Here is an 18062-nt window from a genome sequence, read left to right as displayed (position 1 = left end):
CTAGAATAACTACTGTCTCCGCTTTTGTATTGTGTTAAAGTTGAGTTTACTTTTCAGCTCTTTTGAATGCCTCTGCTGAGGTTGTAATTTGGTATCTTAATACCAATTTACCAGTTATGAATGGAAATAATTTTTTGTGAGGAAAGAAAATGTATAGGGCCTATAAGGCAAGAATAAGGATTCAGCCAATAAAGACCTATTAAATACCTTATACTGCCAAACAAGTCCTTAACTAGTCATTAACAAGTGCAATTGTTAGTCATTAAGTACTGTCTAATTACTGATCCCTGAAATGACTTCTTTATCTTCAGCATATCAGACATTAAACATACAGTGATGACCTGTTTTTGTAAGTTATGTGTGTAGTCACAAAATCAGAGACCCTGAATGTGGAAAACACTGAATGTGGTATTAAAATATACATTTTAAATTTGTTGTCTACCTGACTTATGGAGCTATGCAGGAAGACACTTTTGGTGGGACATGTTTTGCCACTATGCTTGAGGATCATTCTGTTTGTATCTTCAAGGTTATAGGCCCTAGATGATTTTGAGGTTTACTTGAGCTTTTGTCCATGCTTTTAGATTCATCATAGCTGGTTTGTTGCTGGTCCAAGGTGGCCCACCAGCTCTAAACAGCTTGACCAAGTTGGTCTACCATGTCGAAACCAGGTCCAGGGATACACTGAAAAGCAATAATAATCATCGAAACTCAACCTTTCTCTCTCTTCTTGGTCTTTTCCACCTCGCCAGGCGAGAGCTACGTGTGTGCCTCTGAGAACTACTACAAAAAAGTCGACTACACCAAAAATGTGAACCCTAACTGGTCGGTCAACGTGAAAGCGTCAGCCAGCCAGAAGAACATGCTGGCCAACCGCACCGCCAGTGAGGCGAGGGAGAGCAAGGACTTTGTGCGACCCAAGCTGGTGACAGTGATGAGGAGCGGAGTGAAGCCGAGGAAGGCCGTCCGTGTGCTGCTCAACAAGAAGACGGCGCACTCCTTCGAGCAAGTGCTCACTGACATCACAGAGGCCATCAAACTAGAGAGCGGAGCAGTGAAGAGGATCTACACGCTGGACGGCAAACAGGTAGGGATGAAACTGCACAAGTATGAGAGTGCACTCTGTTCGGAATGGAAAACTAGTGAACTGCTTACTGCATACTACGCAGTAGATACTGTATACTTCATACTATTTGTTTAAGTAGTAGGTGAAGCAGTTTGCAGTATGCTATGATAAACATTTCAAACAGGTAGTCATGTGAGATCAGTCATACTTTGCATGTTTAATTCAGGGAGTGTCATCCAGTTAAGTTTTAATACAGTTATTTAATACAGCTATTTTGTATTTTTAATCCAATTTTGTGTCAAATGTTTTCATTTTTGGCAGTTGCATCAAATAATGTGTTAAGTGCAAGCTAAACAAATCACATAAAGTATCCCGCAAGTATGCAACAGCTAACCATATGATGCAACCAAAAACCAAAACTTTTCTTTTGAACCAGAAACCAAATTCCTAGTTCAACCTATATGTGAACACATTCTTTTTCTTTCTCTCTCTGTTTATTTTTACAAAATTAACTGTCAGTCATTATCCAAATAAGTAAACCGATACAGCACGCACACACACACACACACACACACACACACACACACACACACACACGCATGCTCCTCAATAATCAAATATGTTTCCCCAGGGCGTTTGTCTGTCAGGCCAAATATAACTAGCCGTTCATTCACTCTCATGCTAATGGAAGCTTTTGGTTCACAGTGCAAACCACAGCCTTTGACAGGATTTGATTATTGTTCTTGAACGCTTCTATTTTATATTTGGGTTCCCGTAAATTATTTTCCACTGTCTTCTAAAATGAATGTTTCTTGGCAGTGCCAGTAACCAAAATACCCATTTCTAGCTCCTGCTGGAAAATTAAGCTAAAAACATATTCTGATGGTTTTTAATTGTTTTTTAAATGGTCTGTGCTGGTCTAGATGGCTCATCAGCTGGTGGACCTGGTTGGTCAATCTGGTTAAGGCTGTTGGACCCCCCATGGACCAACTGCCACTTTAAAAGAACTAGCTTTACCATGTTAAGCTGGTACGATTTGTTTTATTCAACATGCAGTTAAAGCAAATTGCGTATAGCTTGTTCAAAGTCTCTCCCAAAATTAACAAATGAAATTTTTAGGATTGATAAATAGATGTTAGCAGAATATGAATCTAGGGAGGATCCAACTAGCATTCCTATAGAACAGCATAACACAAAGGGAAAAAAAAAGCTATCCAAAAAGGAACTATCAGAACTGATTAATCGGTAAAACCGATATATCGGTCTACCTCTAGTCCATCCAACTTTATATTCCAAGTCTTCTGAAGAAAAATGGTAGCTTTCAACACATAAGTTTAAAAAAAGATAACACTTTAGTTTAGGGATCAGAAATTAGACAGTAATTCATAACTAATAATTACACTTCACAGTTAATGAGATAATTGTACTAGAATTGAGAATATTGCTAATAATGTGTTTGTGCAGTTTGTGTGTGGATCTTAATCCTTTATGTCTGTTTAACTTTGATAAAATACATTAGTAAAGCCGCAGCAGTGGGCATCTGGAGAGCTGGAGGGATTTGACCCTCCTCTGTTAACCTCTGTCTTGCTTTTCTCTTTCACTGACCCTTGCTCTGTTTGTCAGTCTCTCATCTACTGTACCTTTTTATAATTAACATTCATTCAAACATGTTCTCCAGCCCCCCTTTATCACACTCTGTACTTTTCTGTCCTTCTTTGTATCCTTTGTATTTGCTCGATCAAGCAGAACTCCATGAATGCTCCCTAATGAGTTCTTAAGAGCCGGAGAAAAGAATTCAGACCCGCAATGTTCAGATAAGATAAATATTTAGACTTTTACTCCCCAATGCCCAGCAGGATAAGAGCCAAAATTATTGGTCAAAACTGAAAATTCTGGACACACTATAGATTATTCTAATTCTACAACCCCAATTCTGAAAAAGTTGGGACAGTATGAAAAATGCTAATAAAAACAAAAAGTAGTGATTTGTAAATTATATTCATCCTTTGCTATATTGAAAGCACTACAACTACACATATGATCTTTTACCTTGTGAATTTCATTGTTTTTTAAAATTTTTTATGTACAGTAATTTCAAATCAGATGATTGCAACACACTCCAAAAATGTTGAGACGGGGCAATTTAAGACTAATAACAATTTGACGAGTTGAAATAACAAGGTGATGTGAAAAAGGAGATGTTAAAGAGGTGAGGCAGTCGCATCATAGTATATAAGGAGCCTCCAAAAACAGCCTAGTCCTTCAAGAGCAAGGATCAATACTTGCCAATTTGTGCTGGATTATTTTCTTCAGCAAATAATCCAGCACTTTATGAACAATGCTCCCCAAAAACAAATTGGAAGGATTTTGGCCATTTCACCCTCTACAGTGCACAATATAGGTAAAAGATTTAAGGAATCTGGTCAGATCTCGGTGCGTAAAGGGCAAGACGAAAACCACTTCTGAATGCGTGTGATCTCTGATCCCTCAGACATCACTGTCTTAAAAAACATCATTCATCTGTGATGGATATCATGAACATGGGATTGGGATTACTTTAGTAAACCTTTGTTAGTCAACACCACTTGCCACTGCATCCACAGATGCAAGTTAAGACTTTACTGTGCAAAGCAGAAGCCATACATCAACACTGTCCAGAAGCGCTGCTGACTTCTCTGGGCTCGGTCTCATCTTAAATGGAAAGTAGAACAGAGGAACCGTGTTTTTTAGTCCGATGAGTCCACATTTCAAATAGTTTTTAAAAAACACAGCTGTCGTGTTCTCCGGGCCAAAGAGGAAAAGGACCATCCAAGCTGTTATCAGCGTCAGGTCCAAAAGCCAGTGTCTGTATGGGCCAGGGGTGTGTCAGTGCCCATGGCATGGGTAAATCGCACATCTGTGAGGGCACCATTAATGTAGACAGATATGTAAAAATTTTGGAGCAGCATATACTGCCATCCAGCACCGTCTTTTCCAGGGATGTCCCGAAATATTCATCAGGCGCTAGATTAGCCTGACTGCAGTCCTGATCAATCTCCAAATGAGAATGTGTGGTGCATTATGAAGTGCACAATACGGCAATGAAGACCCCGTACAATTGTGCAGCTAAAGACCTGCATAATGGATGAATGGGGGAAAATTCCACTTTTTAAACTTAACAAACTTGTGTCTTCAGTGCCTAAATGCTTAATAAGTGTTATTAGAAGAAATGGTGATGTTACACGGCGGTAAACACTCGACTGTCCCAACTTTTTTGGAGCGTGTTGCAATCATCTGATTGAAATTACTGTACATTAAAAAACAACAACAATGAAATTCACAAGGTAAAACATCATATCATAGTTGAAGTGCTTTCAATATAGCAAAGGGTGAATATAATTTACAAATCACTCCTTTTTTTATTAGAATTTTTCATACTGTCCCAACTTTTTCGGAATTGAGATTGTATTAATTTTATAATATTTTAATATTTTATCAATATAAACATTTAGAAAACAATGAAATCCAATTAAACCAGTATCATTTCATTTGTATCCTGCTTCTCGCTGCTGAAAAGACCAGCATCAAACTATTGATCAAAAACCGAAAATTTCAGTCGGAGAAATTTCTGTTCATCCCTAATAACTGAAATGAGATAAGCTTCACAACAGCAATATGTTGATGACAGATTCAGGGAATTTTAAGGCCCTTAAAGGTTCATACGAAGTATGACACTCAAAACGAAGGTGTTTTTGAGTGTGTTTTGGTAACAGCTTGCCAGTGCGAATTTTCATGAAAACTTCATACCGGCTGCTAAACACCTTCTTACTATTACTGGTCTATGTCATCGTTAGGTGTTACCTGGAGCTCAGTCTACATGATCACACAGGCGTGCAGTCCCTTACAAAAAATCAGAAGTTCTGACAAACTTGCAGCAAACTTGCCGCATATATCCCACTCATTATTTTCACATGCAAACAAGCTTGCGATTTGGAGCAAATGTTTGCCAAAAGTTTGCAGCTCTTCAAGCAAAACTTTGGCAGCAGTGATGAGTTTGTTGCAAAGCTCGTTTGCAAGCGGGGAGTTTGTGACAAGTTTGCAGAAAGTTTGCATGAACTATCTATTTTTTTTTTAAGGGGAGTATTAGTGAGCTGGTGCAAACTTACCAACACCTGTACGATTGTTCACGTTGAGACTTTTTCCAAGAACATGTGATTTTATTTGTTTAATTAGTAAACAAAAGGAATTAAATCAACACAAATACTCTCAAGTGCTCATTCACTCTGTTGTTTGATATGCTGCTTCACTCATGTGCCATCTGCTGCCGAAAGTCATTCATACATCTACCCACAGTAAGAAATGCCTAGCATCATTCTTGTCTGCATTCTACCCATTAACCCTCTTTAATACACCCATCTTTGCAGTTGTATCAGTGTCATCTTAAATTACAATAACGGTGTAACCAGTGCATATTATGGTTGTGTAAAGTATGTTAGCGCATTAGCGCCAAGAATGCAGAATGTAAATAAGACTAATTAAACATAATCCACAGCATATATATTACTTTAAATCATCAAGTAATTTAAACAGCTTCTTTAATTGTTCTCGTGTGAATTCTATTCATAGAATGTGGTCATTTTCAGTTAATGTTAGTTAAAGTTTTACATGTAATCTTATGCATCCTCATATTTAAATGTTCCTCTAAGCGTGGTCAGTGTCTAAATGTTTGTAAACCGTGTACCTTTGCTCAGCTCTTTCAAACTTTGTTTTGGCCTGAGCGAAAAACTAAGAAGAACTTCGAAGAACTAAGTATACCGGGATATTTACTTTAGCTAAAGTTTTAAGAAACAGATTTTAACATAAGTATGTTGTATGAGTGCTTATGCATAATGCAGTATTGTCTTGCTAATGTGCTCAATGGAGCAATATTGATATCACTCAACGTTTGGACTTGATATAAGATAACTAAGTAATATCTTGACAAGTTAAGGTGTGTAAACAAATCAGAGCTCCACTAGCACAGATTATAATTCCTTACATTTACAGTATATAGGGGGTTAATAAGAAGCTATGATGGATAGCAGCTAATGGGCAAATTTGGCCAGAACACCAGGGTTACACCGCTACTCTTTATGAGAAATGCCCTGGGATTTTTAATGACCACAGAGAGTCAGGATCTCAATTTAAAGTTTCACCCACAATATGGTGCCTATTTACAATATGGCGTCCGTGTTCCTATAATGGGGCACTACGACCCACACAGACTCCCTAATACCTCTTCCAGCAGCGACCATAGTTTTCCCCAGGAGGTCTCCCATTCAGGTACTAGTTAGACTCAACCCTGCTTAGCTTCTGTTGGTAACCAGGCGAGAGCTGCTGGGTGATATACTGCTGGTGAACTCGCTAATGCACTGCTAAACTGTTAAACCTAGTGTCTGATTCACTCAAAAATCTTTATAGATGTTGCCCAGACTCATGCCAATGGATCCTTTAGTATTACAAGTGTCCTTTTGTTAGTGTAAAAGTTACCCAAGTTGATTAAGTCAGTCTGAGTATCATGTAACCCATTGGGGTTTAGTTATCCAGGATCTGATTCCTCTTGAGTCTCAATATAGAGAAGGATGTCCTTGCACATTGACTCCACAAATCAATTTTATGTTTCATTTTTAAGGTCATTTGGAATTTGAATTACAGATCAGATCTAGAGATTCTGCTAAACCAGCTACATGGTTTACATGGTTCCTAACTGGTCTAAACTGGTCATTTATAGTGATTTGCTGCTCCAAGCTGGTCTAGATAGTTGATCAGCTGGACTACCAACTGGTGGAGCTGAAGTTACATTGGCAGACCATCTTGATCAATCTGGTTAAAGCAGGGAGAAAATGTTGGACCAGCAACAACCCTCGTTAACTGCACTCATTTAGACCATGGCCAAGACAAGACCCTCAGGGACAACGCAAAAAAGGAGGGAAGGAAAAATTCAGATTGTTCAAGGTTCCTCAACTGCCTTGAGGCATAGGCATTATCTTGAAGCTCTCTCTTTTTCCTCTACGGTTTTGTGTCTCTCAAGGGTTTGCCTGTCTCTGTGCAGTGTGAATGTTTTTTCTTTGTATTAATGCTATGCACAACAAACACACACTCACGCACGTGAACAGATGGAGATTGTAGGATTAGTGTGTTCTGCAGAGTTAAAGTCAAGCTGCTTTCTATCCCACCCACTCTTCTTTGATATGGGTAATTGCAGCATTTGCTGTGGTCCCACTGGAGTCACATATGTCTCGCACAGTTAAGTGCTGACAACAGCAAGCTCTTAGCATCCGGCTAAGGGATTTAAATGAAGATTTGTTGTGCCCCCCCCCCCCCCAAAAAAAAAGTGGCCCCAAAAAGTATTTGGACTCTGAGGGCGCTTACACACTTGGGAAAGCTCAGAGGGAGTGTTTGGTACATGGGAGTGTGAAAGGTCTATTTGGAAGGTTGTACCACACAGTGAAGAGGCGGTCACGGATAGAGATGGCTAGTTAAAATATATCTTAATGACAATGTACCAGTAAACATTGAAACTCTTCTCCAGGCTCTCTCTCCTTAATTACTATCTTTTTAGCCTGACAGAGAAAGATAATAGAGGATGGACAGTGAATACACCGCTTGTTTGACTTTGTCCGCCATGTTTTTATTTTTATTTCACAGTGCAACTAGTCCCCATTGGTCAATAGATGCCTAAACCAGAGTGCGTTGCAGCAAAAGTTAAAATGTTTTAAACTTTTGGTCACATGACGGAGCTTCACTTTTGGAAATACTTGCATTTTCCCTCTCCTTCCTTCCGATGCACCATCCCCTTTGATTTCAGTGCATTCGCAGCATTCTCTGACGCAGCGTAAATTCTAGTGTACATAAAAATGTCTCTTTGTGTTATCTAACAAAATACCAAAGCTGTAGATTTATTGCAGACCCAAATTTGCAGGCGCAAATTCTTTTCAAGGTTGAATTGTTTATTGACTTCAAATAGGCTTCAGTACTGAGCAAATGTACATGAGCCTCATGTGAACTGTAAACATAATTAGAAAATGTAACATCAATTTGCTTAATCTCCTTTAGAAAATATGAATAACTTCATAAATGAGTCATTCACAATTACCTTCTGTCTCTATGGTATTATCTCTGCATAAATAAAAAATAAATAAAAAAAATAAAAAAACGCGTTCCCTCTCCCTCTGCTTTTTCTTTTTTATAGGGAGAGGCGGAGCTTAGCCTGCCTTTTGAACTAGCTGCCAGTGCAGCCACAGGTCAGATCGACAGTGACTACCAGTACCACCGCTCCCTATACACATATTACGCAGTCTGCATAGGGCACCAACTCCCCAGGGGGCACCATCTTACTCTAGGGAGGCAAAACAAACTCCACCGGCTGCCCTTATTCGCACGTTATACGTTATTCAAGGACCCACCAGCAGTCGCGGAACACAGACGATCACCTCACCTTCGCACTTTCTCACTTTCCTTTGATACACACAATTGTTCACCATGTTGATGGACTGAAACAACAATTTGGCCATTATTTCAGTTAGGATCTATCTATCTATCTATCTATCTATCTATCTATCTATATATCTGTCTGTCTGTCTGTCTGTCTGTCTGTCTCTATAAAACAGATAAAGGTTAGGTATAGATAATCATTATACCTCCACAAATATGTGCATACGCTCGGTATGGGGGGGGGGGTATATGATTGGAGAGATTTGGGGGGACAAGTTCCAAAACATTGAGAGCCCCTGAATTATATAAAAAATAATGCATTCAAAAATTAACGCCGTAATAAGGAATTTAACTACCTTGAGCCATTCAAGCTTCAAGTGCCACCTCCATGTTTTTGCAAGTCTCAGTCAGCAGGGGGAAGTAAGTGCAGCTCCAGATGTACAGGGAACGCACAGCTGTTTAAACAACAAACAGCTGTTCAAAAAGACAGTTAGAAGGAACCGAGTGCAGCCGTCTCGAGATGCGTTTTTTTTTTTTAAGTTTCAAACTACATTTAACTTGACACAGCATCCTAAAAATGCAGAAAACCAGTGAAACGCAATGCACAGTGAGGTGCAAAAAAATGCTAGATCGCGTCCTGCGAGAACATCCCCTCTCAGACAGATTGATGAACTATGATGTAAAATGGATCGCTGTGGACTGTAGGTCGTGATAGACTTATGTTCAATGATATGGAAATAAAAAATAAAAAACATGTTGACTTCTAAAGTAAATTTTTGTATTGTCTAATTAATGCTTTACTTGTCTGCCACAATAATGCAATTTCTTTAAATGATCTGATGTTATTAAATTATTATAAATAATATTTTTATTTTTATTATATATTATACAGTATTTATAATTATTTTGATTATTATATATTGAAAATATTGTTTATATATTGATTATAATATATGATCTTTTGTCAGAAAATATTGATTATATGCGATTAACTTTGCCATTCCATGCAATTAATTTGTGTAACAAGGTTCGAAAATTGAGGAAGCGGGAGACGGCGAATCCAACTCAAAGGTAAATTTATCAATAACACAAAACACGTTCGCTTAACAGCGTAACGGTAAGCTTCACATATAAACACTCAAACGCTCTGGGAATGGCAGCCGCTAACACACACGACTTGTCAGCTGGATTCTCTCCCTCACTCTGAGGTCTAGCCCCCTTTTTATTTCCCCGTCTCCCACTACGAACATAGAAGTAGCAATTACCAGCAATTCATCTCAGGTGAAAACCCTTACCGCTTCCTCTCTCCCCAGACGAATGCTCGACCATGCCCTCACCTCCACAATTTGAATAAAACTTTAATTGACAGCCTTACAAAATATCAAACCAAGTTTAAACAAAAATATCAAAATCAATTTATTTTAAAGAAAGATAGCACATGCACACAATTCAACAAAACATTTCACAATAAGAAGTTTATGTTTTAAATCATTAAACAATAGAAATATTGTACAAAATTAAAACACTTTCTTTTTGAACATGACCGGGTGTAGGCGGGGGACGGATGGACAGACATTGATATCGAATTGTTGAGTTATCTCCTTTCCTCTCATTCTCTCCTCCCTCTGTATCGGCAGCTGCAATGGCTGGTTGCTAGGCAACCACATCTCTGCACAAAGACGGAGCCCAGCTGGGATGAACTAGTCTGCCAGTCGGCGCGTCCTTCCGGAGGTGTGATTGTGAATGTGTGAGCGTGTGCGCGGGGGTTATTGAGTTTACAGTATGTATGAGCTAACATGCTTACAGCTACTTGTGGGTTCTGATGCGTATCAAGCATGCAGTCACTCTCTCTATGCTGCACTCCGCACCACCTGTAATAATTAACACACACCCCAGTATATTAGTGATATTTTGAAGCTAGATTATTTTTACATTTTCTGAAGAAAATGTGAGGGGTTTTTGATCGTGAAAAATCACCACCACGATTTTAGAGTGTTGCAATGCTGTTACGAAGGTGTTCTGAGTGATTTGGATTTCTGATGTCATTCATGACCTATAACGCTTCGGGATGAGTTACGCGCCAAAGTGTAATACTTATACTTTATATTTAGTACTTAGTAGTTTTGTATTTGAATACTTTTATAATACATTAATAAAAATAAATGCCAGTTTGAGTTTTCAATTGACCCTCCCTTGATTAGACAGGATTGCAGTTTTGTATAATTATAATTGCAATTAGGCATAATTATTCCCTGTCTCCAAACATTCCCATACCCCATCATTCCAATAACACTTCAGAATAATGCAGACAGAGAGAGAAAGAGAAGGGGCCATTTTGTTTCTCTTCCTCTGTATTTGCCTGCAGTCTTGTGGTTGTGCAGTACTACGCCATAAATCTCCTGCCCCCTGTGTACTACTAATATCACACCTCACAGCCGAGACATGTTTAGTGTACCACACCTCTTCATTTCTGCATTCAGACAGAGGTGTGATTAAAATTCTTTATCAATGAGACTCTGGTTTTTTAAAAATGGATTGCCGGTGGTTTAGACAGATGTCCTTTTTGACAGTATCCAAAGATGTTGGACATTTAGTCAGTACCTCGAACAGGTGCTCTAATTTGATCTCATTCATGTACTTGTTTTAAGATTTCTGTTTCTTAAGATTTTAGGTCAATTTTATATCATTTTATTTGTAATACATTTCAAAAAGGTTGTACATGTTAACATTAGTTTGTACAGCAGATATCATGAACTAATAATGAACATGTTCAACAGCAGTTGTCAATCTTGGTAAATCTCAGTTGCATAATGCAAAAATCATAATGCAAAAGGTTAATGAATATTGTTTGTAATTTAATTTAAATTAATTTAATTTTATCATTTAACTTAATTTAATAATTTAACTAATAATAAAAAATAATGTTTAACATCAGTTTTCAGTCTTGGTAAATATTAATTTATAAATATATTATTGTTCATTGTTTGTTCATGTTAGTTCATAATGCATAAACTTAATGAATATTTTTGTAATTTAATTTAATTTAATTTAATTTGATCACTTTACAATTTTTGTATAAGTTTGTACAGTATATGCTAACATTAGGTATCATGAACTAATAATGAAAAATAATGTTTAACAGTAGTTATCAATCTTTATTCTTCATTGTTTGTTCGTGTTGCGTATAATGCATAAATGTAAGAATTTTTATTTTATTTGCAATTATTTACAATAAGGTTGTCTATGTTAAGAATAGTGTATACATTAGGTATCATGACATTACAATGAACAATAATTTTTAACAGCAATAATAATCTTAATTTATAAATATATTATTGCTGTTCATGTTAGTTCATAATGCATAAACTTAATGAATATTTGTATTTTATTGGCAACACTTTACAATAAGGGTGTATATGTTAATGTTAGTTTATACATTAGGTATCATGGACTAACAATGAGCAATAATGTTTTAACAGCAGTTATTAATCTTGGTTAATCATAATTTATAAATATATAACTTTTCATTGTGTGTTCATGTTAGTTCATAATGCCTAAACTTTGTTTATTTAAAAAAATATATATATCATATTTTAAACATTGTACTGAAAACATTATTTTATATTTGAAACATTATATATTGTTTAATTTATTACATTATTATGTTTTAAAATGTGATGTTTTATGTTTCATTGAGACAAACAGATATATCTCTGCTGAAGTCCACTACCAAGGTCCAGTGTGGTTCGGTCTCTTTGTCCAGCGAGTGATTGGTATTCCATTCGTTCATTCTGTAACTTGTGTGTGCTCTACAAAGCTAAGATATCTCTCTCTGTCTACATCAATGCTGTAAGTGTGGTTAGGGGAGGGGTGGATGCTGTTACCTCCAGAGGCTGTTGAAGACAAAATGTCCTGTATTAATATTCAGCACACCTTTTTTGCTGCTAGAAACAAAGCTACGATAGAACCTTATTAATATGCGGATGATCTCACTCGCAGCCAATCGGATTCTTTCATTTCCCCACACATGCCCTTATCTGTCTAACCATTCAAAAGGATTTTTTCTTTCTTTTTTTTTTTTTTGCTGAGTGAGCGGGCTGTAGAGTGCGAGTAATCAAGGAGGATGTTGCTATGGTGACAACGAATCTGCAGGGCGAGTGATGGACCTCAGCGGTTGCCGTGACAATAGTGCCGCAGAAATACGCTGAGTGGGCGCATTATGTTGAGCTTGACAAGGCTTGATATGTGATGGGCAAGGACCCTTTAAAATCCACTGTACCACACATAGTACACACTCAGATTACACACTGCAGTGTGTTTCTTTACTGTATATTACATACTGCAGCAAAGAGGAAGTGAGGCATGGACCACTGCCAACTACGCCCTACTACAGTACCTCCCTTACACTACATGAATGCAAATAACACAAACTAACTATGTGCGAAACCCCCCCCCCCACCAATTATATTGTCAACATTTACATGTATTCATTTAAAACAGGGGTTTGTGAACCTCTTCAATTTCTGTTTCATCATTTAGTGTCGCATCTATGACACTTTCGTCTCACGTGTGGATTTGCGTGCTTGGTTGGGCTTGAACCACTGTCTTCCGAGTTCAAAGTCCAACACTGTATGAGGTGAGCTACCGCACAAGCTGATCACACTGGAATAAGTGTGTAAATGTAGATGGGTCTGTGATACGAGCATTCAAATTTAAAAATCGTAAAAGTGTTTTGATATCATTACATAGTAGTGTGTGAGTAATAGTGTGAAAAATAAGTGTTTATGAAGTCACATTCAGCCGTTGTTGCCGTGATTTGTATAAAGGAGAATAAAATGCGAGTTATTGTAGTGCCTCTAGTGTTCATTTCACCAGGAAACTGCGACGAAGCATAGAACGCAAAAATGTAGATATAGTAACGTTCATTCTATGAGACTAGGTTGCAACTTTCATTAGAAATGCAGCAAAGACATTATAAATATACAGTAAGTAAATCTATATATTACATATCAGTCATGTATTTCAATATTTTTAGTGGTGTTTATAATGGTGTAAATATAATGTTACTATAATTTAAGTAACAATCACATACAAATCAGAATCAGAATGAGCTTTATTGCCAAGTATGCTTACACATACAAGGAATTTGTCATGGTGACAGAAGCTTCCAGTGAACAAACAATACAACAAGACAGAGATAATAAAAAAATAGAATAAAAATAAAAAGCTAAAAATAGAAAATATAAGTATATATAGAAATACACAATAAGACAATATATATATATATTCCTTTAATAGAGTTATATTTCAGTACGAACTTTGTCTCAGATGTTTCTCCTAAAGCGATTTTTGAAAATAACAAAAGAAACAAACGAGACAATTGTTGACATACAGTAAGAGTATAGATCTATAAATTGAATGTGAATGGCAAACCCCAGACAATTTGGTCTTGGAATAATTTGATGAGAAATGTTTGAGTTTATTTGGCTGATCTGAGCACAGTGTGAGACATTGTTGAGATCACTTCTGAAACTCTTGAGGAGACACATGTGAGATCACATTTGCTCTACATTTAAGCTCTTTGCTATATAGGAGAAATAATAGAGATATTGAAAAGATCTCATTTGTGATTTTTCTTTCCTACAGGCATTGTTAAAAAACAAAAATTCTTTCGAGGCAGAAATGCTGTTTTCATCATTTCTTGGGTAAAAAAGGGGTCAGTGTGCTTCTGTGTAGAATGAGGTCAAATGACATTTCCTGAGAGTATGTAAGTCATTCTGTTTTTGTTTGCTGTAATGGTGTAGTTAGTTTGTATGTCTGCAGTATGTTTTCATTCTATTCAATCAGAATTACAGAGACAGACCAGAGAGATGAAGAGGTCAGGTCTATAATCATTTTATAATGATCTCAAACTCTACACTCTCTATATCTAGTTTTTCCATTGGTACACCCTTTTGCTGTGTGTTTAGTAATTAATGATCCTTTATGAGCCTTGTCCACACATTAAAGCACATCTTTTTTATTTGTCTAATAACAGAAGCAGAATTCCAATTGACAAGAGTTTAGGTGTGTGGAACAATTCGGGAAAGGAGGAAGCTGGGACCGGCTTGACAAAACACGTAGACATTTATTGTTGTACTTTTCAGCATCACACAATAAGGCTTTTCAGCCGATACATTCACCGCACGTGCTGCTTTTCAGCAGACACGTTCAAGACAACATCACACACAAAGACATCGCTCATGCATCTCTCTCTCTCCATCTGCTGCTGTCTCCTCTCCTCAAATACTCCTACCGCCCCTCACTGGAACGTGAGACCGGTGTGGCACACAGGTGGAACTCATTCACCACTTATCTTCCCGGCCTCGCTCTGCCCAGATGCTGCTCGGCCCCGCCCTGCTCGCCACAGTGTGGTACCATCAAAGCCCAAAGTTGAATCATTAAAGATGTTTTCTTTTTGCTGGATCATGAAACTGATTGATTGCACTATCAGTCTTATATTGTAATATATTGTTTGTGGACAATTTTGTTCTGGTCATGTGTTTGGTCACAGGAAAGTCTGAATTGTGTCATAATGTTGACATCACATTAAACAAACATCACTCCCTCAACAAACAACTCAACAAACAAAAGACATTATTTATCATCGACAGCACGTCTTTAGTGACAATACAGGTGACATATGCATATGGTAAAGAGGTTTCAGTCTCTTTATCTGTGTTATGAGGCGTTTTTGATGGCTTTGCCTTTTAGCTTCTCCTTTTCAGTTTTCTTGTGGTTTGCAAATTAACATTGTATTTCACATTTACAACTTTTTAAGGTGGGTGCGCCTTCCATCGACTGGGGGAACATTTTGTTAGGGTTAGGGTTAGGGTTAGGGTCATGATGATACAACTTAATACTTCACTTGCGCTTTGGGGGACATTGGGATCATTTGGGGGTGGGAGGTTTTAGGGGCACCGGAACTGCCAAACAGCATCAAGGTATGGTGATAAATGCAAAACAACTATCCAAACGAAAAATCGGAAAAGCCATATAAATGTATGGAAAGGAAGACATGGAAAATCTTCATAACACCTGACATTAACATGCTGTGAAATACTGACATAATATATTTAGACATGAAGTCTAAGACCTGGTGTAAACGGCATTGTGTCTCTTCTGACCACATGGGGTCGGATCACCAAAGATGAATGTAAATACCAGATGTAAAGAGGCCCTTACAGACATTGTTGTCATAACTTTCTGCCAAGAACGAAGAAATGTTAACGTGTGCTCTTTTCATATAAAAGACTAGATACAACCATGACCACTAAACCCAATAATATGCAAATGATCTGTTTAAAAAATTCTTTAACTGTTAAATCAGGGTTCTGCAACTAATTTCGTGTGGGGACCAGATTATCCAGATGAAAGCATGACAGGGTATAATATGTATGTGTACACACAAATGGGATACTTATAATTCACCATGGTTGCTCAGAAAATTGACATGATATAGTAGACAATTGAATGATTATAGTGTTTGTTTTGTAATAAACAGAAAAATGTATATTCTGTGATAGTAAACTTATATACGTAAATATTAAATAATAATAAAAATACGATTTATGGAAGTGCAAATATATATTGCAGCACAATTACATTAGAGATTGACCGATAGTGGATTTTGCAGATACCAAAAACTAAAGTGGTGGAAAAGACCGATAACAGATTAATCAACTGATAGTTTTTAAAATGGATACATTTACAATTTAATACATTTAAAATAAATAAATTGTTTAAAAAAAAAAAATTATATACATTAATTTACATTTGTATTGAATGATTCTTAGTCTTTTCTTACTGTGAAGAGCACAGACATAGTGCTACAAGAGTCCAAAATGGGGGGAAAAAAAGAATAAATATTATGCAACCAAAATACTACCAAAAACCAGAAGAAAACAAATTGAGATTTGGTGCATAACGCAGGACTTTTATGTATAAACAAGCCCTTATTTTGAAATGTCAGTGCTTCCAACTTCACAGTTAATAAAGATTATATAAATAAACATTTTACAACAATGCATACTAATAATCATGCAAAGTCAATAAATAGTGACTTAGCTTCGTTCAATGCTCTGTATGTACTGCAAATATTAACCAAATTAAGCTTTAATAGCCTATAGTATATTCACCAGGTGAAGGGTTTTATGTGTGTATATACTGAATGTACACTTGATCTAATTTAAAACACTTGATCTAATCAAAATATAAAAATTTGCCAATCAAAATCAAAATTAAATAAAAAATTAAACCATCTAATCGAAATAACAAAATATGCTTTGAAGTCAGGGTAAAAATATGGATTAATATCGTCAATGATGACAGATTGAGATACAGCAAATCCACAAGGTGTCAGTGATTGTTTTTATTTCACCTCTACAGGATGTTGTTATACTGTAGAACCAATATGTTCTAACTGTAGAATGCTCCAGCACTGGCTACAGCGGAACACAGAGGAATAATGAGAATAATAAACTATCTTGCAACTATCAGTGTTGATTTTGCCAATATCGGTGAAACCGATATATCGGTCGACTTCTATATTACATTACTCTGGTCGCTAATGACCCTATACACTTTTGGGAATTAAGCAATTTTTACATTTTTCATAAAAATTTTATTGTTAGACTATTCATAAGAGAAATGTTGAGGAATACTAAAGAGTTTCAAGCATAACTAAAAAAACAAAAAAAAAACAACAACAACAAAAAAAAAAAACAGATGAGGTAAAGGGGGTGGAATGAGGTCCCGGGTCACTAAAGACCTGAGGTATGCATTTAAGTGTTAATACTTTTATACTTATTTAATATTTTGTTAATGCACATCTGTCAGAAACCGAAGTGTTTTGTATCGGACTGAGTATTTAAGAGCCTTATGATGAACAAAACCGTTGTCAAGAGTTATAAATATCCCTCTTAATGCCTTAGAAGTTTCTCAGCGATTTTTAATATGTTTTGAATCAAAGTAATTTTTATGAACACCAGACTCAAAATGTACTATTTATTTATTTATTTTAAACAATATCTCTGCTTTTGTCTGACATGCTGACTCGTAATCTGGCTAATCCTTCAGTTTTAAGGACACAGCTCATCCTTAAACCACTGAAACTGAAAAACGAGGCTTCCCACCATCCATTATCACTGTGTTCAAAGAGAAATATTAGCATCTTCCTCCTCCTGGAAGCTGTGATAAGAGACTCAGCAGGGTGAATAAAGATGACACTCGTTTTTTACTGTCCTTTTTTGTTAGAATCTGTTTCTCTCTCTCTCTCTGTGCTCATTTTTGGGCAAGATGGAGCATAACAATTGCCGATTTCACTCTTTGACTTTTGGCTCAGGCATTATGTTACCGATCAGTAGGCACCCACATGGTATCTGTGCACCTTTTTCACATTTTCAGCACTGATTGTAAAGGAAAATCGTCGGAATTCAGCTGTGGATGGATTGAGACATGGTAAAATTTGGGAAAAGGGTGTGTAAAACTCATGCAGAAAATCTGC

The 18062-nt window shown here is 36.8% G+C and overlaps 1 protein-coding gene across 2 annotated transcripts in view; it reads left to right on the top strand.

The window, feature by feature from the left end:
- LOC127434036 (neuronal migration protein doublecortin-like) overlaps positions 1–18062 on the top strand; it is a 90883-nt gene that overhangs the window by 32181 nt on the left and 40640 nt on the right. For both annotated transcript variants that reach the window (XM_051686475.1, XM_051686481.1), the window contains exon 3: positions 753–1087. In XM_051686475.1, coding sequence (XP_051542435.1) covers positions 753–1087 — 335 coding nt within the window. The remainder of the gene's footprint in view (positions 1–752; positions 1088–18062) is intronic.

Source organism: Myxocyprinus asiaticus, chromosome 4 (assembly GCF_019703515.2).
Source record: "Myxocyprinus asiaticus isolate MX2 ecotype Aquarium Trade chromosome 4, UBuf_Myxa_2, whole genome shotgun sequence".
NCBI classification, from domain to species: Eukaryota; Metazoa; Chordata; class Actinopteri; order Cypriniformes; family Catostomidae; genus Myxocyprinus; species Myxocyprinus asiaticus.
This window is presented reverse-complemented; position numbering and strand designations above follow the sequence as displayed.